This window comes from Nannospalax galili, unplaced genomic scaffold (assembly GCF_000622305.1).
Source record: "Nannospalax galili isolate Female #2095 unplaced genomic scaffold, S.galili_v1.0 scaffold1354, whole genome shotgun sequence".
NCBI classification, from domain to species: Eukaryota; Metazoa; Chordata; class Mammalia; order Rodentia; family Spalacidae; genus Nannospalax; species Nannospalax galili.
This window is the reverse complement of record NW_008335784.1, coordinates 588,546-611,539: the sequence shown is the minus strand read 5'-3', so window position 1 is coordinate 611,539 and position 22,994 is coordinate 588,546. Positions and strand designations below refer to the sequence as shown.

The window sequence follows — 22,994 nt, the reverse complement described above, 5'->3', positions numbered from 1 at the left end:
CAGTTATGTTTTCTTTTATGATCTATATTTTAGAATCTTCTAGAAGAAAAATTTTGAACCTCTTAAATTATTATAGTTTATGAAATTACTTCTTTAAGATTGAGCATGTTGATTGTGCTTTCTATATCTGCTTCTTTTATCAAAAGGAATTTCTCCTAACAATGCCTCTTAACAACCTTAGCATTAATTTCCCAAAGGTGCTTTCATTCCAGAGCACTAAGGCATTCTTTGCTTCCTTCTTCCAGGGCATATAATCACTCTATAAAACTTTCATAAACATAACAAATAGGAGGCTGCATACCAAAGAAAAAGACATTTTATAGTTCAGTACTGTTTGAACTATTGGGGTCATATCCATCTTCTTTCAGTTCCTTACTTGCAAGGATATGGTTTTCATAGTTAATATATGCCATGGTTCATCATCTAAAGTTACTTCTCAGCTTAAGCGGAGGTTTTTTTTGTGATTTCCAAACCTAATTCTAAGGAGAATATTTCCCTTAAGCATCTTAGTAATCCTCTTAAAAAATCAGTATATATATGTAAAAATATGTATATTTTTACTGATGTCTAGTATATATCTTTTAGTAAGATAGAGATATCTTTTTTGTTTATAGACCATAGGATTATAATTGCTGATATTCAATTGGATATAATCACTTTTTGATATATTTTTAAAACAGAATTTTGTTTAATTGGGTATCTTGTAATGCTCTGATTTATTCTGAACTTTAGAAAATATCATAAGCCAATATTTTTAATTTTTTTTATTTTTTAGAAGAAGCATTTCATTACAGCTTTAACATACTCAATAGCAATTCCCAGAGGAAAGATACATCTCTTTCAAAAGTGGCTATAAAATTTTTAGGTTCACAGTTGAATTAATACAGTTATACAATATTAAACTCAGTATAAACCCTGTAAGCCAATATTTTAGCATTACTACTGCTGTCATTTGGATGTTATGTATCACCCAAAGGCCCATTTGTTAAACTTTGTCCCTGGAAATGCTAATGGAAAATTGTGGAATTTGGAGGAGGCTGGGCCCGGTGAAAAGTGTTTGAGGACACTGGGGCATAGCTTTGAAGGTAACAATGGAACCAGCCCCTTGTTTTCATTTTTTTTGCTCCCTGGTTTGTGGGTGGCAGTTCTGCCCTACCATGTATTACCACCATCCAGTGCTCACAACAGGCACAACACAATGAGAGAAATCAGAGACCAGAACTTCCAAAACCATAAGGCAAAAATAAACCTTCATTATCTCAGTCATTTTGTAATAGATGAAAGTTGATTAGCACAAAAGAGAATATGAACCAAAGCTAACACTAAAGCCACTGACATGTGAGTTTTAAAATGTTGTTTAAAGTATTGACATATGCAAAACATAACTTACAGCTCCATGAAGTATCATAAAGAAAATGCTCATGCAACCACTCCTCCAGTCAATAAATAGAACGTTACTATACCGAAGACATCCTCATATGTTTTCTAATTATCAATCTCTTTCTCTTTTCCATTTACAATGACCATATAGTGGTTCTGACACCAGCTTAATTTTGCCTGTCTTTGAACTTTATGTGAATGGAATCCCACTGTATACATCTGAACTTTATTTTAAGAAAAGAAAACCATGACAATTATCCAAATGTTCTATAAGCCATAGTTTATTACTTATTACTTATATAAATATACATCCACAAAAATAAAATCATCCATTCCTCTCTTGATAAACATTTTATTTTTTCAGTTTTGACTATTCTGTATAAAGTCTCCGTGAATACCCTTGTGTAAGACTTGTTGGTAAATGCACCACACCATTCTGTTCAGTATGATAAGAAGTAGAATTGGTGAGATGTTGAGTAGGTGTATGATCATCTAAATACAGAAATTAATGCTAAACAGTATTGCCAAGCAGTTGAATAAATTTATGCTCCTACCAGCAGTGTATGAGAACTCTCACTCCTACACTTTCTTGACAACACTTGGAATCATTAGTCTTTAAAATTTGTGGCTGTGTCTCATGATTCCCACTTACATTCTGCTAATGAGTAATGGTGCTGAGTACCTCTTCATAAATCCACGAGTCATTTGGATATCTGCTTCTGTGAGGTGTTCACCAGCAAAACTGGTTGTGTGACTCAATTTTTAAAAGTCAATAAAGGATACCACCTTCCACTGTTAAGTCAAGAACTCAGAAACTATTTTGAGACAGTATAAACTGTATATATGTATATCTAATTTGGAAGATAGACATGTTTTTATCAGATGAGGTTTGAGGGTTGCTTATGGTTTCAGGGAGTGAAGGTCTTTTTTTGTCCATCTGCTCAACCATTCAACTCATTCATTCACTCAAAAATTATTAAGCAGCAATTTATGGTGGGCAATATTTTTTATTTTTAAAAAATATTTCATCTATTATCCTTACTTTATGAATATGAGTATATTGGCTGTATGTGTGTAAGTGTATGCATGTTGTGCAATGCCTGTAGAGGTCAGAAGAGGGCGTCAGATCCCCTGGAACTGGAAGTTATAGATGGCTGTTAGCTATGTGGGTGCTAGGATTTGAACCTGGGTCCTCTGCAAGAGCATCTGTGCTCTTTAACCGCTGAGCCATTTCTCCAGCCCCAGTGGGCAATATTTTTAATATTAGGTATCATCTAAGATAAAATAGATCTGGAATGGAGAATGAGCAGCTCTGGAGGTCATAAGTCAGCTGAATGAGCCCAGCCCCCAGTCAATGGCATCCATTTCTTCATACCAGTACCTCAGGCGCAATTTACACCTAAGTCCTGGAAAGCCCTACAGACAAGCTGACTGCAACATGGTGTGTAGCCACTGCTACCCAAGGGGCCAAGCGTGAATGGGTTTGGTACCTTGGTGATCTGCTGGGGTGTCTTTCAGTCAAACTTAAAGAAATCTGGCAAGAAGTAGACAAGTTCCTGAGTATGCTGATTGGTATTTCAGGGTTTACTATCTGAGAGACCCAGTCTATGACAGTATCTGATGAAACACCAAACTATTCTCATAGTCATAAAGACTACACGAATATGTATATTACTGTGGTTAGAATGAAGCTTTATTATTTTTTTTAATCATCTTTTTTTTTCTTTTTTTCTTTTTTTGAGACAGTGTCTCCCTGTAGCCCCAGCTGGCCTGGAACTCACTATGTAGACCAGGCTGGCCTCAAACTCACAACGATCCACCTGAGAATGAAGCTTTATTTTTATCCCCCTTCACTGAGTTTGAATAAAAAAAACTTGTATCTTTGAAAAAAGAGCTTTGGATTGGGATAAAAATGAAAACAAAAGTAATTATGTATAGTGGTTGTACAAAGAGTTAACACAGCAGGTTTGAGATTACTACCCTTGGAAACGCTTGCAAGGCTGGCTTTCTGTTGATCTCTGGGAACCTAGCAGTAAACAGTTCACTATCCTAATATAAAACTTTCCCTAAATGATAAAATGTCTAACTGTGCCTATACTATACAAGCAAACACCTACTTATCTTCTGAGAATCTGAAATTTTGGTAGGAGTTAGGTAGAAGATGTTTGTGTAATCTCCACTTGATAAAACCCCTCAGTGCTAAGTGAGTTTTCCCAGTAGATAAAGCCTCATGTGCTGTCAAACCTGTGCTGTCGCAACTCATTCTCAGAGGAACTGAATGTATCCCATGGGACTCTACTAACAGAGGACTCCAGAAGTTTGCTTTTGCACAGACTTCGTTCCATGAGTCTTTTCCATGCTGATGTTGCTTTGTATCTTTTCTCTGTAATAAATCTTAGCACAAGTACAAATATATTCCAAGCTCTTTGTGTTGTACCACTGAGTCAACAGGTAGATGATCTTGGGAATCTCAGACACAGTGGTATAATAACTTTTACATGGCAGTCCTTTGCCAAAATTTATTTTACTGTTTAAACTATATCATATTTCCATGATAAAATGTGTGATAATTATAATTTAAATAATTTATGACTATTCAAGAAATAATAAATTTGCATATCCTTTGAGTACCTCTTGTCTTGACTGTACTTGTACAGGATTGATTTATAACTTATTTACCTTTTGGTTTAATTTTTTTAGTGTTATTTTATGTGTAGACTCCCATACATGGGATAAGGTTATGTAAAGCAAAGATTGATTAATTCTGAACTTACTAGGACCAGAAAAATTTATGTGTAGGTAAAATCTCTGAAACCCCTAAAAATTCCCCTTTTTTAAAATTAAAAATTGGCTTTTTTTTTTTTACACAGGAGCAAATTGTGTTGTTTATACAAGAATAAACTGTGGTGTGTCCACTGCAATGAACATATTTCCTCACTGAAAAGGGTAAGGCTGTCACTGAATCCTTGCACAGCTATTGTTGGTAGTCATGTAGTTTTAAGCTCTCTTTGGAGTCTTTATTCAGTTTAAACAATAACATATTACCATATTTGAGGAATGAAAATGTTTCCCGAAGCTTAAATACCATGTGACTAGTCAAGTAGAGACCACAAACTTCTTTAGATTCTCTGACCATTTGCAATTTTTATACCATTGCTATAAAATCTAGAAGTTCAGCTTCCAAAATATAGCAGACACCTGTTTTATCAGGATCATTCAGAGGGAAATATAATTAGTCATAGAGAAAAAGATCTAGCTAGACATACGTTTTCAGTAGATTCTCTTTCATTCTAGGCAGTTGATCCATCTGTTGCCTCTTAGAAACTTGATTTGAGCCAGAAAACTGAAATACAAAAACAAAGTGTTGATATTAATTATTTTCCTATTGACTTCAGAGGTAACATGAATAGTCAATTTTCAGTTAACTCTTTCAGGAACAGGTCCTTCAGTAGCATGTGCAGGAGAAAATGAATAATGGGAAATTCAGACATTTTCTAGTATGATCAAGCTTTTAGAGATCAATCCCTATCTTAGACTTCTAGTCTATATGACTTTGAAAATAAATGGAGAAAGCTATGAAAGTCAAGTCACCCACATGACATAGATCCTTAGACATTTTGTAGCAGACATTAAACACATATGCAACTCGTACTAAGGTAGACAAGACTACAGAACAGTAGCATGATAGGACAAAAATAGAAAGGCAAGATAGTGTTTTCATTTTTATCTTTTGTAATAATTCCAAGATAGAAAATGGACACTTCAGGTAAGTCAATAACAATTGAAGCTGATTGATTTAGCGATGGAGCCATGAATGAATGAGATCATTCATTAAGGGCAATACCTCAGAGAAGTGACTCAATGATTAACTGAAGAGAGCGATAGGAGAATAAGAGGAGAATCACACAGGGACTCATTTACACAGTAGGAAACCCCCCGCCCAGTGCTGTCAATGAAGTTCTCAGTGTCAAGGCTGCCAGCCTAGCTACAGTTTCAGTCAGAGGTCCCGTCTAAAGGGCATAATGCAGAGAGGCAGACAGTGAGAGAGCAGGACTTGATGTCCTCCTCTGGCTTCTCTGTGTGCAGCCATGTATGTACACACACACACACACACACACACACACACACACACATATACAAAAGGAAATTAAATTAAATCAAAAGCAATTTTAGAAATGTCTGACAATCCAACAGAACTACCTTAGGTCTTTTATCTGTAAACAAAATCATTTATGTACAGTAGTTTCTCATGTCCTTGCTAAAATTCTGTTGATGGAATACATACTAAAATTTAAGTGTATTAGGTATTGCAACAGAGCCAGTCTTTCTACCTGTCTCTTTAATAATTCAATGTGCCTGTGAATCTTTAAGAAGCAGTATCACTACTGTATACACACTGTGTAAATTAGAAACATCCTAACATGGGAAAAATCAATTTCAGTTAAAAGGCGATGGGGATTTTAATTGTTAAGTTACCAGTTAGATTTAGCAAGCTTGGAAGACAGTGGGGCCAGACCCTTTTCTCACAGTCAACAGCTTGGAAAACCAAGACCTAAAATAGCAAGCCTTTAATTACTGGTTAGAAAAGGAACCTGAGTCATACTGGTGACTGTGGGAGGAGACAGGACATCCTGAGCTGCCTAGAGGGCCATTAGTGGGTAACACTCTAAACCTGGCTCCAGGAGTCCTAAAACTTGTAAGATTATCCAAGAGGCTTTCTGATGAAGAACAAAGAAATATCATTGCTTCCTCCTTTAAGAGAGGATCCAAAAAGACCTATCAATCATCTGGACAAGATGAAGTCCCTCAGGAAAATCTGCTTGTGCTAGAGATCTCAGAGAATATAGTATAATGTCCATCTAAAGTATAGATGAGGATGGTGTCTCTTTGGCTATTGCCTGCTCATACAGTTCACAAGCAATGTGCTAATAAGCTCTTCCTGTCTTCTGCATTCTATTCAGCGTGTCTTGTCTAAATTCAGGAGCCCTCAAGGACTGGAAGACAAGAGAAGCAGAGGTGACAGGTGATGAAGGCCGGTCGGAGACAAGACAAAGTCACGTAGAGAACAGCAAGCAGCATAAACAGCAGACTCAGCAAATAGTTCCAGTTATCTACCAAAGAATCAATTATTCATGTATTCAGCACGGAAAGAACGAAAATCATCCATTAACCTTTCCAGTCACCATAGTCTCTGCGTGGCTAGAACCGCCTTTGATTGTGGAGATCAACAATTCACTCTAGACAGAAATCCTTATTAACATTTATGCCGAAGACAGGATTAACATCTTTCTGAAAGCTGGTAAATAGACTTTGATTGTATATTCAGTGATCCTGAATGGGTAAAGAAGGATTATTCCATCTAAGTGAATCTTTCAGATAAATAAAGGTAAATGAATATTCAGGAGCAAAGGACTTTTTACTTCTGACCTTTAAAAATCACTCAAGGGTGTTTTACATTAAATTTTTTCTAAATGACAGGTTTTTTAAAACTCTGTCTAAATTTTAGTACTCATTCAGTTCTGTAAATAGTTTAGAACATTGACTATTTGACATTCTTTGTAGTAAGTGTAAGGCCACAGAAAGAGTCAGGCACCCTGTGTGACCTCAGGAGGAGCCTACCGTTGAGGGAAGCAAACTCAGATGTAAGAGACCAGAAGGAGGTAGAAGTTCTATCACAGAGACAGGATCTCACGAAATCACAGAAAGAAAAATAGGAAGATAATATCTAGTATTTTTGTATGCATCCCCTAATGAACTTTTATCTCCAAACCTGGTTCTTCCTCTGAATCCTTTCATGGATCATTTTAGATACGCTGTATCACCAAGAGCAGATTACTCTTCATGACAAGCCTGCCCTCAAGGCCTTCCCCCTCCTTCCCCATCTAGCTAAGCGTTTGGTTGTCACTGTTGAGGCTGTTCAAAGCTGTCCTAGACTGACTCCTCTTTTCACCTCACATGGTCTCCTTGATGCATGTTTCATTTCTTCCCTGACTTCATTTACTACCTATTTTCTAATAATTTCTAGTTGTATCTCTCTAATCTATAACATTTTCCAGAGAACCATCATTGACCTGCCTTTTGGATACTTCTGTTTGTACAGTATTCGTTGAAAATGGAACTCATCTCCTAATCTTAAGTCATATAGCAAAATAAAGTAATATAAATTGAATATTTAAACATCAAATATTAAAGTATATATGTGATAAAAGATGTGGTGAAAGTTATGAAACATTGAGATGAAGATGGTCTTAAATTATGACATCAGAAAACTGTAAGTAATAGCCCAGGCAACATAAAAACTAAGCTTCATAATAGCAATAGTATCACAAATGTCACTGAAAGGCAAATGAAAACCTATGAAAAATGCATGCGGCCTAATTTGCGGATCTCTCTACTGTCCTTCTTTATAAATACACACTCTGAAGAGCAGCGCTGTGGCTGTGTAGCTTAGATCTGTCAATAATGAAATGCCTGGGATTTTATGTTTCCAGAGGAACAGATGATCTGCTTGAATTAGGTGACTATGGATCAAACTAAAAGGATAACCAAGGAAGCAAATATGCAAAAGAATATTTTACCTGGGGAGACTGTTTATTTCTTTTTCTATGTATTTTCTTGTCTACCCTACATATTGAAAAAACACAGTCCCTTTTCTTCCATAATTCCAACATCTGTTTCTCTGCCAAACAAACAAGACTAGAAAAAGTAAAAACATTATTTATAGTCAGAGGAATTTGAAAGTAAAAGAAAAGGAAGTTACCTGAGATATTTCAGCTATGCACGTACGGCGTTCATGGTTTGTTCTGTGGTATGCCTATGTAAAAGATGGAGTAAAGCCAACAAAAAAGAGGGTTAGCAGTGCTAGAAAGACCATTGCTAAGTTAAGCTTTATGTCCCTGTTTTTCATATTACATGAAAGAGTTTATAAATAATTTTATGAATATGAAATAGATATGCAGAAAATACTAGAAATAAATAGCAGCTTCAAAAGCACTGTTTAGTAGAGAGTGAAAACAAACCTTTGACTCTTGTTCTAGTTTAAGTGCATAGTCTTTTACTTGATTTTCAAGACTCCTTTTTTCTTTTTCTAGTTGCTTAAGTAATGTGTTCAAGGATTCCTGAAAATATAAACAGTAAATTTTTATATGTACTCATGGTCTAAGCAACAATAAAAAAAATCATTAATTTTTATTCAAGTGACTAGCTTGTAACCCAAAATTCTGTGATTTCATGGTCTGTAATATGTACTTTTTAGTAATAGTAAGAATATAGATAATATTCATAATATTTATGGAACTCTATGTCATGTATTATAGTAAGAGCTTTCTTTGTTTTTTTATTTTTTTAATTAGCTCTGCTGTCCTAAGACCCCAGATTGGGCCAGAGATTGTTCCTTTCCATGGAATCTTTAGTAAAAGGTGAAAGACTTATAATATCTAAAGAGAAACCACACTACAAGTATTTTCCATATATTATTGCATTTGATTCTAATTACAACTCTTGAGATAGCTCAAATTCCTGTTTAATGTGGAGAAAATTACAACTCACAGAGGTTACCCAATTAGCCCAAAGATATGCTGCTAACCCACAGTGGAGCTGTGGTAAAATGATTGCAAAGGTCACATACATTAAGCAATTATTAGTGTCAACAGTTAATAGCATTAGGTCGTACAACTGCTGCCACTGTAACAAAAAGGATACAGACAAAGACATTAAGATTAGACATCCTATTGCTAACTACGTGCTTTAAGTTTACTTAGTACATGCTAATGAAAACTCCCAGAGATGGCAGCCCTCCATACAGACAGGAAAGGTTAAGCTGCTTCTTTCGTAAGAGGAGGGAAGGGAGTGGATTATTGTGATAAAGATCAGTAGCACTATATATATGCATAATTCTAAAATGTTGGAGAAATGTACAATTAAAATGCACAATTTGTACCTGCCAGTGAGAGCAACACTAGTTTCCTAGTAATTATGAAATAAATGTAAGCAAACCCTTTTGGAAAAGTTTCAGACATTACGATGGCTGGTGTATGGATTGAGGCCTTGGTTTCCAGAATTGTTCTATTTTGAAGCATTTTCATAATTACGCTGATTATCAACCTTACTGCTGGATCTACCATTCTACTTCTTTCCTTTGGCTTCAAGATTAATCTCATTCTTCTCCCCTCCCCCACCCCCCAATGCCTTGCTCACAAACTCCAGAACTTTCTTTTCTAAAGCTACCTTTCTATGAGCCTCCTGCCCTATCGGTTTCAGCTTACTGGAAATGGCTTCAGATGAACCTTAACCAGGGAAGCACCTGGTTAACAGGCTTGGAATGCTAGCTGGAGTGTCATCTCAAATTATGAAAGAAGCACATGGTGAAAATGAAGCTTTGTAACATCACTCAAGTGGCAGTCTCTGGCAGACGGTTTTTACATAATATTTATCAGTACATATTTGCAGCTGTGACCTTTGAGGTTTAAAAATTTTAAGACTTTATGTTTAGTCTGTTACTTGCTGTTATTCTCAGCCTGACTAGAGTCTTTGGCTTTTTAGCCTAATTCTGTGATTTATTCATCTGTTTAAAAACACATCAAACACCTCCTGTATGCCAGGCCTTGTGGTAACAGGGGCCCTACTCTGTTTTGGTAAATGCTACAATGTGAACTTCTGCTGTTGTACAGAGCAGTCTGTAATGTCAGGTGGATCAAGTTGCTGAGAGTCCTGTTCAGATCAATCTCATCTTCACAGACTTTGTGGCTGCTTAATCTATTCATTACCAACAGAGAGTGTTGAAGTCTCTAACTTTAATAGTAGATTTATGTCTATTTTCTTTCCTCAAGTAATTCATCAAAAGGATCACTTAAATGTTCCCAACAGTTTACACCCCCAGCAGTTTCTATTCCAGGCAAGCAGTGCTCAGCTGTAAATGGATAAATCTGCTCAACTAGATTTTAGGGTGGGAATTTGCTTTGCAAACTCAATTCTCCAATCAGTGCACCACATCACTGATTTTCAGTTTGTTCTCTTTTTCCTATTATACTGACAGCAGGAAAGACTTCCAAGCATCATATTTTTTTGAGCTGAAAGTCACAAACTTCTTTTCGTTGTTGTCCCAGTGTTGGGAGGCAATTCCACAACTGAGCTAATCCTTTTTTATACTTAAAAAAAAGTTTATTTTTATATGTATGCTTTGCCTGCATGTAGTTAAGTGCACCCCTGTTGTGCAATACCCATGGAAGCTAGCAGAGGGCGTAGGAACCCCTGGAACTGGAGTTAAGGACAGTTGTTAGCTGCCATGTGGGTGCTGGGAACCAAACCCAGGTTCTCTGTAAAAATAGCCAGTGCTCTTAATCACTAAACCATCTCTCTAGCATACCCCATCCCTTATTTTTATTTTTTACTTTTTAATTTTTGATACAGTGTCACTAAATTGCTCAGATGACCTTGAACTCACTCTAAGTAGTTGAGATTACAACCTGGCCCAAGCTTACCATTTTGTTGGGCCTTCGGGACCCTCATACACATGGCATGGAGGAAAATGAGGCCTAATATAATTTCCTAAGCCAGGCTAAAGTTTAGCGACCTGTCTCTGGCCTGTCACTTCCGTGTGGAGGTGACTTAGCAGTGTCCTATCTAAGATTGCCTCTGCCCTGTAACAACTGGCCTAATAAGTTCCCAGTGGCCCACAGTCTTCACCCCAGATGACACATTCCTATACCCACCGACTTTTCCACACCCCTTCTGCTTAAACTATATAAGTTGATGCCTGATGCAATAAAGTGAGTTCCTGCCTTGACGAGACTCCCGACTCGGTGTGGTTTTTGAGTCGCCGACACTCACCATCCTGCTCAGCCCCTAAAGAGAGGGACCCAGGCTGGTCCTGGCCTCTCCCCGTGTGCCGTGCCTGTCGGAGCGTCCGACACCATTTGAATCCTCTTAGAACTGGAATGGAAAGCATGCATTCCCCAGATCAATTGTTGAGAATCTCATACCTTATCAATCAGCTCTAACATTGATCTCACATCTGGTTAAGCAACCACAATTAAAGCCACTAATTGGTTAAGTCTCTGGTAGTTCACAACTGTCTCCAAGACCCATTTAATTTTTGTATGGGTCAGAGGGGCAAATTAAACTATTTCTCCAATTATGAGTCTTTCAAGACATATTTAAGTCTCTTGCCTGATGAAGTTTCCTCCTGTGGTCCTCATAATCATTCCCTTCAAATCACAGTTATCATTTCTCTGCTGATACATATTATATTCACATTTCAAATCAGAGCCCCAAGTGTCTGTTCTTAACCTTTACTTGATACTTCAACCTCACCTTTACCAAAAACAATATTATCTTTTTACTTAGGCAAATCCTATCCTAATAAACTCATTTAAAAAAATTTATTTATTATTTTTATTTCATGGGTATGCATGTATTGCCTGCATGTAGTGCACCCGTGTTGTGCAATGCCCATGGAAGTCAGAAGAGGCTGTCGGATCGCCTGGAACTGGAGTTATGGACAGTTGTTAGCCGCCATGTGGGTGCTGGGATTCAAACCCGGGTCTTCTGCAAGAACAACCAGTGTTCTTAACTGCTGAGCCATCTCTCCTGCCCCTAATAAATTCATTTTTTAAAAAATGGTGCTAAGCACAGTTTTCTAATTTTACAGTGGCTGTTTGGATTAGCTATGTGGGAATAATTTAGGAATTTTTATATAGAAAAAAGAGTACCAGTTTGAGAGGCAGAAGGGTATAAAAGTGAGTTCAACAAATGATGAACGATGGTAGTCCACTAAAAATAAATGCTGACACAGCTCTAGCTCTAGACATACACTACCTCCCTATTAGTTCCACAAAAAAATGTTTTGACTAAAATGAAGCATTCCTCTCAAATACATTTTGAAAAGCAGAGTATTATTACTGTTTTAATAATACTGGACAATGTTATACTCAAGCTATGAATCCTAAAATATGTCACGTTTGAGATGAATAATCTTCTTGTTAGCTGAGTTTAGGAATTTAATAATTTTTAAAATGTCTGGTTGTGTAATCATTTTATGTATTAAATAGCGGCTACAAATCAGTTGTGGCCCCTTGCCTTGTCCCCATTTCCTGCACAGCCATCTCTAGCTTCTTTCAGCAGGTAACACGGCTCTCCTTGCCTGTTCCCTAGAGGTCCAGCACAGAGAATTGGGGTGTCATTGTCTGGCCAGCCTCCGCACTGTGCCCACAAACTCTAACTGCTGTGGGCTGGAATTCCTGGCATGCACCTCATTCTCTTTCCTTGCACCTGTTTCCTATGAGTTGGGTATCAGATACACGATGCTTTGAAATCATACTATAGCTCAAAAAGTTAGGAAAGTTTGTTGTGCCAGTCTCATGGGAGTAAGACCACCCTAAAGATTCATTACGTTTTGGAGAAAACAAGGAATCATTCTGGTTTTCCCAAGAACAACACCAGTCATCAAGTACTCAAGAGTTTAGCCCAATAGCAGTCTAGACCAATGCAGTAAAATTACTGTATACAACAAAAAACTTTTAAAAATATTAAATTATTCTAAAATAACTTTAAATTCATTCTAGATTGTGATTCATTAATTTTACTGACTACACAGTATACTGGAAACTTGGGAAATTATTTTATCAGAGGAACAGATTCTGTTGTAACTTCAAGTAACAGGAAGACCCATAGCTTAATGCTCGTGATGCTTCCCAAGATGTTTATCTGTTGGCTACTTACTAGAAAATTGTCCTGTAAAGACAAACCAAAGCTTAGTTAGAGATGCTAGTAGAAACTAAATCCTGGGGTGGGTGGGTAGGAATCACATACAAAGACTTAATTCTTCTATAAGAGAATTTTTTTTGAAAGTGAATTCTGAGCATCTAAGCTATCATTTTCTACATGTGTTCTTGTTTCAATTTACCATAAAAGGTTATTTTTTTAGAGCATATTGAAGCACAAGAAAAAGAATATGAAGTTACAGGACAGTGTTTACATACCTAAAGTAAAATATGCTTAGGATTTAAATAAGACAAAACAATCCTCCTCCATCTCAGATAAAAAGGAAACTCAACTAGCCATCTATGTTTTAAGTAATGTTAATTGCAGCACTAACGAATATAACACCAACAAAAAGACAGAACAAATAAAAGCTAAAAATAAAAAGAAATCACTCTATTAAAGATTTCTAAGACAAAACCACAGTAACAGTTTAGTTAATAAAGGCAGTTCCAACAATGAGAGAAGGCATTCCATATGCTTAAATACCAAGTGCCCCCTTGTGGACAACCTTATTTATTAGATTTATATATTAAATCTGCTTAACTTTTCTCGGTCTTCAAATAAACTGTTTTGATTTTGGGGAGAATCGAAACCAAGGTACAGCAGAGTCCCTCATGGGTGGCCTCAGACTGATTATACATCCTCCAGAGCAGTTAGACAATGGGAATTCTACTTCCTACCTTCTTATGCCTCACTTCTGAGAACCCAAGATTCCTTCATTAATCCTTTCATGGTATGGTTGGTATATCAATTTAATATTATTTATGCAAAATATACATATGTGTCAATAGGATTATAGAATCAGTAATTTTAATGACTGGTCATCAGGTTCTAAAATATATTCTCATTTTTATTTATTGATTTTTAAATTTTGTGTGTATGACTGTATTGTCTGCATGTGTTCAAGTGCACGCATATCCTGCAATGCCTGTGGAGGTCAGAAGAAGACCCCCTGGAACTAGAGTTACAGACGGTTGTTAGCTGCCATGTGCGTGCTGGGAATCGAACCCATGTCCTCTGCAAGAAAAACCAGTGCTCTTAACTGCTGAGCTACCTCTCCAGCCCCATGTATACATATTTTTATATAACCTGCTTCAAGTTCTTTCTGGAAAATTGTGTTAAAAATTGCCTGTCTTTGGAATAATAAAAAATAATATTTCAAAAGTCAATTCATCAAAAGATTAATTTGAGAGAAACCAATTTACCTAGGATTTCAAACTGAATAATTTTTCAAGCATTCATTTTCAGATGAATTTTCTTACAACTTATAAACTGGATATAGCCTGATGAATATATATTGCAATGATGATATTAAGTGCTAAGCTTCCATGAAGCCTGGGTTTTTATAAAATTGAATATTTTTTTAAATGATATTAACATTATTTTAATAAGAATATATTCAAGGGGCTGGAGAGTTGGCTCGGTGGTTAAGGATACTGGCTACTCTTGCAGAGGACCTGGGCTTGGTTCCTAGCACCCACATGGAGGCTCATCACCATCTGTAACTTCAGTTTCAGAGGATCTTACACCCTCTTCTGACCTCCATGGGGTTGCATGACACAGGTACACTTACATACATGCAGGTAGTATGCTCATACACATAAACTAAAAATAACAAATAAATAAATAGATATTTTTAAAAAGAATATATTCAAGAATTTAGACTTTAGTAAGGTGGTTTCCTATTATTTGATTTTCTAAAATTGGTCAACAGTCTTCCTCCAATGGATGTTTTAAGGAGAAACTAAGTATTTTCCACTAGCTTTCCTTGCAGGCTCAGGAAGAAGGATGTGTGTCCTGTGTCCATTTGAATGACCTTGAGTATGCACTAGGCAGATCCAAGAATCCATGCCCTGTGATTATAGGGGAAGACAATGGAATGCACTGATGGACAATCACAAGGTAGAGAGAAAAAGGGATTAATTTTATGACTCTAAATGAACCACAGAGCAGACTTTCATTCTGTATTAGACCTGATATAGGGATATGAGGTGTTTAATAGATTATACCAACTCTTGTTACAAAAGAAGCTTTATGCACATCTTTTTCTGAGGAATATAAATTCCCTAAATCTGTTTTTCTTAAATCATCCCTGCTACAAGTTACAGTGTTTAAACTTAGTGTCTCTACAGGTAGGACTGAAGAGTATATACTTTAACAGAGTTTGAAAATTAAGGAAACACAAGTCTAGGGAGCAACATGTAAGTAAGCATATGGTGATGCTGAATGACACAGGGAAGGAAATAAGAGCCACACAATTGCATCATAGCTTTGAAATGGCCCTAGAGCATCTACAGCTTACATAACTGCATAGCTTAATATCAAAAAGAGATTCCATACCTTTGAGCCTTACGTTCATTCATTCTTTTCAAATGAGCTAAGGCTAACTTCATAACAAATTATTTTAATGAAATTTTGCTTCTAAATCAAGGGAAGGGAGGACAGGAACTAACATAGTTCTTACTCTGTCAGGCACTACATTATTTGTCTTATCTAAGAATCTGCATAATCACCTTGCAAGAAAGCTCAATTAAGTCCATTTAGAAGATGAGGAAGCTGATAATTTCTTCTGCATCCCATAGTCTGAGTTTGAGTAGGACAGTCTTTTCCAAAAGCCATGTTTCTAGAAGTTGCTCGCTGCTTTTGCACAGACCTACTCTTGCGCTCCTCCACATTTTCGCTCAGTGTCCTATGCTCTGTTACTCATTTCCTTTCCTCAGTTTTGCCCTTTCCCTGAAATCTAGGCTATTTCTATTCTGCACCAGAATACTGGAAAAAACTCTTGCTAAGTATTCTTAGAACTTTCTCCTTCCTTGGCTTCTGTGATATTACTCTACAACTCACCCTCATCCTTTCTTGATATTTTTCCATATAATGTAATCTTCCCTAATATCTTAACAGTTTAAAACTCAACATTCTCCTAGGGCCTCTAGAGCTCCATATTCAATCTTACTTTTTAGACTTTTTTTTTTCCCTGAACAGTCCCTTGTACTTTATGACTTCATCTTATGATTCTGCAGCATCTATTTTCAGACAATTTTCCATAAACTAAAACTGTCTGTAGTCATGTACTGACCACGGTCACCTGTGTGCTACACACAGACAAAACTATACTTATCGCTTCCCAATGTCCTTTTTAGCTCTGATTCTTTTTCATGTAAGATTTACTTTTATTTCTATGTTTGTGATTGTTTTACCTGCATACATGAATGTGTACCACATATGTGCCTCGTGTCCATGGAGCCCAAAAGAGGGTATCCGATCCCCTGGAACTGGAGTTACAGATGGTTGTTAGCTGCCACGTGGGTGCTGGGAACTGAACCTGGGTCCTCTACAAGAGCAGCCAGTGCTCTTAACTGCTGAGCCATGTCTTTAGCCTCTACCTCTGATTATTAACTACGCTGTTTATTGTAGTCTATGAATTTATTCAAGTCTCAGTCCTTTATAAATCCTGTTCATGTCATTTCAAAACTTGTGCTCATGAAATCATCCTTACTACATTTAATGTTTCCTCTTCTGCTTCTACATATATGCAGCTCAAGTTATGCCTACCACAGCCAAACAAACGAAACAAAACCTCATCACCTTTGCTTACCTAGAGATTTAGAAAAGAATATTACATGATTTCTCCCTCTGAATATTTTCTCTATTGGGTGTGGGAGAAGACTTAAAAACTATATATAACATACTTCAATAGCTTCCCATAATATATAAAAAGGCTCTTGGTCCTTAACAATATAAACCCTTTACTCTCTAATTTCAGGATGTATTTCCAGCCTCATTTCCCATCATACTTCTTAATTATTCTAGACATATGGAATAGCTATAGGTTTGGGGTGTCTTCAGACAGATAGGTCTAGAGGAACTTCACCAGTATCTGAAAAATTGAAAATGCACAAATCTCATGACTTAAAGATGCCACCATTAAGTATATGTATGCTTAGAGCAATGATTTTAAACTGTCCCTAGGTCATTCTGACCTAGGGAGTTAATAAAGAACACAGAGGTGCCAGGCTTCTGGAAAAATAGTATTGGCCTCTGTATTTTATTAAGTTCCCTAAATGATCCTGCTACTTACCAAAGTTTGCAAATTGATATGTTAAAGCAGGAACTGGCAAACCGTAGGCTAAAGACAAAAACCAGCTATTGTCTGTTAGGGTAAACCAAGATTTGTTAGAACAGAGCCCATCTGTTAGGTATGACTGCCTCTTTTTTGTAGGAATGCCTAAAACATCAGGGTAGAGTTGAGGCAGCACAGATCAGAGATCTTAAGGCTGCAAAGCTGAAAATCTAGTGCCAGAGAACACTGTGGAGTAGGAGGTTTGTGTCAGGATGCTGCTCCCTGTTAAAATGCTAGCCACAATGAAAATTTGAAAAATCTGCCATATACATGAATTGGTAAAAATAAAGATGTACATATATAGTGGGCTATTACACAAGAACTAAAATTTCCTAGATTGTTATGGTAATGTGGAAAAAAGAAATAAATCAAGAATGACACATACAGTATGATATTTTTATGTGGGTAATAGCTGTAGAAAGATACTAAAAATAAATGTGAATGATACATACCAAATCCATGATAGCATTTGCCTATGAAGTGGAAGTCAAATGGAAAGAAACAGAGGGAAACACTAGCTCGATTTGTATTTATTTTTATTGAAGCATTTGAGTCAAACATGTAAAAGGTCAACATAGTTGTTAATGCTATAGTATATTATTGTCTGCTATATTATTCTCAGTGGAGCTTGTTTTATCCAATTTTTTTAAACCCTAAAATGTACAGTTGAGAAAAGTAACTGGAAATTGATAATAAAATACAATAGAATATAATGTACATGGAGTAAGCAAAAATTGATTTGTCTTGATCAATTCATGGCACAAATTATCAATGCAGTTAAGGTTAAATTATATCTAAAATATCAACAACTATGAAAACTAAATGCAATCCTATTCCATTGTTCTGTTTGGCTGATTTATTTATTAGGCTATCATTTTAATCAATATAGGCATACAAAAATTACCAAGCTATAGAACTATCAACAGGTATTGTCTATTTTTTGAGTTCATTTCTTGTCTTTAATTTTCAGAATAATATCAATCAAATGTACACTTAATACTTTTTAAAAGCTCTTATTTTGCTGTGTGTGGTGGTGCATACCTTTAATCCCAGCATTCAGGAGGCATAAGCAGTTGGATCTCGGTGAGTTTGAGGCCGGCCTGGTCTACATCGAGAGTTCCAGACCAGCTGGGGCTACAGGGAGACCCTGCCTCAAAAAGACACTGCTTGAGAATTTCAGACTTGAGCACCATGCATATCATTTCCTTCGTCCCTCTCCACCCAATATTTCCCACCTAACCCCACAAGTCCCTTCCAATTTTGTGAGCTCTTGATTATTGCTACCTATAGATACATACATACTTATATGTAATCTTAAATGACATGCCATTCATTTTAAATGGCCTTGGCAGAGCTAATTACACATCTTGTATCCACTCTCCTCTTTCTACTTATGCTCAACAAAACGGTACACTAATCAGTGTGCTACAAGGGAAATGACTAAGTGCAGCACCTTGGGAAGCATGTCTGCCCATTTCACGCCCTTCACCAACTTCTGTTTTTGGATAAGAACATGAAGCATGGGATCAGGTGAAGCAGCTGTCTACAGGCATGCAGGCAACATCCAGCTACAAACAGTCACTACAGAGGAGGTGCCGGAGGAGCCTGGATTCCTACCAGCAGTACGGGGCCACTGCACCAACCCTGAACCACAAGCCTCTGATATTTCCTATTACACAACGGGAAAAAAGAAAATAAAAAGCCCTTAATTATGTCTTATATGTAGCCAAATACAATCCTTAAGTGATATATCATGCTAAAGGTAAGTTTTAGTAAATGATACCAGTGAGAGACACTTTTAGGATAACATACTCTCTACCACCGTCACATGGGAAAAGAGTGAACTTAAAAAACAATTTGAAAAATTGAAGCCTCTGAAATAGTCTAACTTCACTCTCACATACATATTTTATTCTAAACAGTAAAATCAAGTCCACTTTAATAATATAGTTTGAAAATAATATTTCATACATTTTTACCAAATACTATTTAAAAATATCACACAAATACAGGGTAAAAGCCCTTTTCACCCCCCGCCCCGAAGCAAGCTGGTGGCTTGAGATTATTCAAAATTAATACTTAAACTAACTAACATCAATTTTGTGAGTATGTCTGTGGGGTTTACACCTAAAGATTGATAATCTACACAAAGATAAAAAGTCAGAAATTGGAGGTTGGAGAGATGGTTCAACAGTTTAGTGTATGTACTGCTCTTGCCAAGGACCCAGGTTCAGTTCCCAGCATGCACATGAGGAGACTCACAACCTTCTGTAACTCCAGCTCCAGGGTACCCAACACCTTTTGACTTCTGCAGTTGTGGTGCACATAAACTCATTCAGGTACACACACACACACACACACACACACACACACACACACACACACACAAATACCACATCTTAAAAGAAGTCGGAAATTTAGAGATGGTATGAATTCGTATGCTATGCCACAAAAATAACTTTAACCATTTCCTCCGTCAGCTTAAAAGGAAATTTGAAAAACTTTTTTGTACACAAATATTATGTCTTAATATCACAATACTGTTTTTTATATCACAGACTAAAACACATTTATCTTTTCCCCTTAGATATGGGAGATCTATTGATTGGATCAAAAGCCCCCAGACCCTGGCTCTTTCTGCTCAGTCATTGGATAGATACTTTAATGAACTAAGAGTCATTTCTTTCTCCTTGTTACTAGGTTACCAATCCCTGCTGCTCATAAAACCCCTCCTGTATTTCTATTATTTAAGAAAACATAAAGATGAACAGTTCCATATCTGAGCTGTAAGCCCTTTATAAAGTCATACAAGCATGAGGCTACTGATACCCTATTTCTTGAGGACTAGACTGAGTTATGAAGAAGCAGGTGGTCAGAATAGTTTACCTTCTATAGGGGGTGTTTTATCCTTCATATTCTATAGGCAGTATTAAAATCCTACCTGCAATTAAGAAAAAGCATCCTGAAGACAGCTCCAGCAAGCAATTTCTAAGTGCCACAAGAGGGTGCTGTGAGTCTACTACAGAAGAAAAAGAGTTTTCCATGTCCAAAACCGAGAGGAGGGAGTATGGGGAGGAACAACTAACACTAAAGGCCTTTAGAAAAAGTCATATGCAAACCTACCACTATAGACGCTTCTTAAAGTATACATATACTGTATTAAAAGAGATTAAAAGGAGTTACCCTATAACGGGGACATTGCACCTACTAGACATCATAGGTTAACAAAGTAAAAGCCTAATGACAGGAATGGGCCCTTGTTTTGAAGCTGTTGATCAGGGATCCCATAGCCCTTAAACAATACTGGCCATGCTCTTGGTTATTCACCAGAACTTGACTGTGAGATTATATTACCGAAGATACTACATAAATAGCTGTTGAACGAACAAGGAGAAATCAAGCCGGTGTTGACTTCAAAGCCTCATCTCTGCTTGCTTGTTTTCAGTGTTACAAGGTGCTTCTGCATTGTATATGAAGAGAAAATTAATCATCAACCTTACCGAGCTGTGAATTTTGTGAGCTACAACAACTTGCCTGGCAAGATATGCCTACCAGTGCAACAGTGGCACACATTTTAGGGGAGTGACCAATGGCTTTTTAATTGATTTAAAGTATGCTTCATAAAATAGTGCCCATACCTGGCATTGATGTCAGGCCTAGGTACCTTAATCTAGACAGATCACAGGCCACAGGGAAGATCCTAATACTATTATTCTGCTAAATAGATACAGTATTAAACTGATTCCTGATGACTTATTATTATACCCATATATTAGTATATTGTCAACTCTTGGCAGAGAAGTTTCCTTGTGCAACAGATGCTCATTAACTCAGGAATCTACAACTGGCCAAGAATAAGAGGCTGTAGAGTGATTATCCCTGAATTAGACACCTATATCAAATGTCTGCCTCTGAAGGTTCAGAGATCATTGTGGAAGAGGGGGCAGAAAGATTGCAAGAGCCAGAGGTGATAGATGACCACAAGGAAACAGAGTTTTCCAGAGAGTTGTCAGTTACTTATTTGAACTATAGCAATGGTGCCAGCATGTACAAATCCCAAGTCAAATCAAATAAAATCCCAACATAGACATGGAAAAGTAAGAAACCCCAACTCTACCTGAAGAACTATTGGTAATCAATGGCTGCTGGGAGGGGGAAAGTCAGTCTCCTTTAAGGGTGAGACCCTTGATAAGTTGACCAAGTTCCAGTGAATGAATATACACCAAAGAGCATTTGGGGGACACAAATTTGACTCTGTAGGCCTTAACACACACACACACACACACACACACACACACACACACATACACACACACATATGTATATGGAGTAGTACATGAAATTTTGTAGGGGGTAGTAAGAGAGGTACAGATAGGAGAGAGAATCTAAATATGATTAAAATATAATACATGAAATTTGCAAAAATTCAATAAAATGTTAGAAATATTATTTTCCTGACCTTCTGAGACATAGAAATTTAACTTTTTCTAGTTCAAAAATAAAATAAATGTAGACACTAAAAGATAGACTTATTTCTCCTCATTTCATCATTGACAAAGATGCAGGATGTCTCCATATTTCTCACTAATAGACTGCAGTTACTCAAAGAAAAACATCTATACCATAAGTTCACTGGTCCCACAGTTCCTGTGAATACATGACTGTTAAGGCAGAGCTCTACCTGTAACTACTCAAAACTTAGTTGCTGTTTCTGATTAGCAGTATAGCACCATGTGGTTGAATGAGAGAGAGAAAAGGAGACAGTGATAATTTGGCTCCATCTTAGAGCGAGCTTGGGCAAATCCCTTCATCTCTTTACACTCAATATTACACACATTAAAGGAAATAGCATTAAACTTTATCTCATATGGGTGTCTTAAGATTGAGATATGTAACAGGAGATTAATTTGCATTTATGTATATTTAATTAAAGGCAAATTATCATCATCATAATATTGAATCTTACAAATTAAGCTGAGTAGTATATTTTCACTTTTAAAAAGTACCTTTGTTCTTTCACAGTATCACTGTTTCTTCCCGAGTATATTTTCAAATAAATATTAAGCAGGAGTTTTGAGGAAATGTCTATTTCGAAGCCTGCTATGGACTCAATGAAGTCATGTTTGGGGTTTCTCTACTTTTTAAAGGATGAATGCATATGAATAGAAGCCCAATAAATATGCGTTTTGTAAAGGATAAAACACATAAATTCAATTTATCAGGGACTGAAATGAACTTTGAAAGAGGGGAGAGATGTTAGGGCAACAACAGGCAGAAGCAGAGAGTAGGCCTAGTGGAGGTTCATTGTGGGAAGCGAGCACAGCTGAGTCAGCCAGATGGCGCCCTGGCTGGCTGCCAAACCTCGTGCTGTTTACTCCAACTCTTGGCTGATTGCCAAGGCTCGTGATTCCCGCTTGCTTACTCCAAAGTATGGAGAGGCCAAACAGGTGCTGCCAGCCTGGTGATCTTGCTACATGCCTATGAGCTACATTCTGCCTGGCCGCTGCACGTGTGTGAGCCCTGATTGATACCGGCTGGGGGGAGGGCTGTTGGAAAACGCTATATAAAGAGCTGAAGTGTGTAATAGTGGGAGCAGCATCATAGTGAGCCAGCATCATAGTGAAGAGAACATGAGATAATAAGAGAGAATAAAGGAGAAAGAGAAACAGAAGCTTGAACCTCACCTTGGTGTCTGTGTCGTCTTTCCTGGACTCTGCTGGACAGAGTCCCGGCT

At 37.0% G+C, this 22,994-nt stretch overlaps 1 protein-coding gene across 2 annotated transcripts in view; it reads right to left on the bottom strand.

Moving 5' to 3' along the window:
* Positions 1-22,994, bottom strand: part of Ccdc169 (coiled-coil domain containing 169) — a 43,876-nt gene that overhangs the window by 7,958 nt on the left and 12,924 nt on the right. For both annotated transcript variants that reach the window (XM_008830495.2, XM_029562250.1), the window contains 3 exons: positions 8,400-8,498; positions 8,141-8,194; positions 4,647-4,723 (listed from right to left, as the gene is read on the bottom strand). In XM_008830495.2, the coding sequence (XP_008828717.1) occupies positions 4,647-4,723; positions 8,141-8,194; positions 8,400-8,498 (230 nt within the window). The remainder of the gene's footprint in view (positions 1-4,646; positions 4,724-8,140; positions 8,195-8,399; positions 8,499-22,994) is intronic.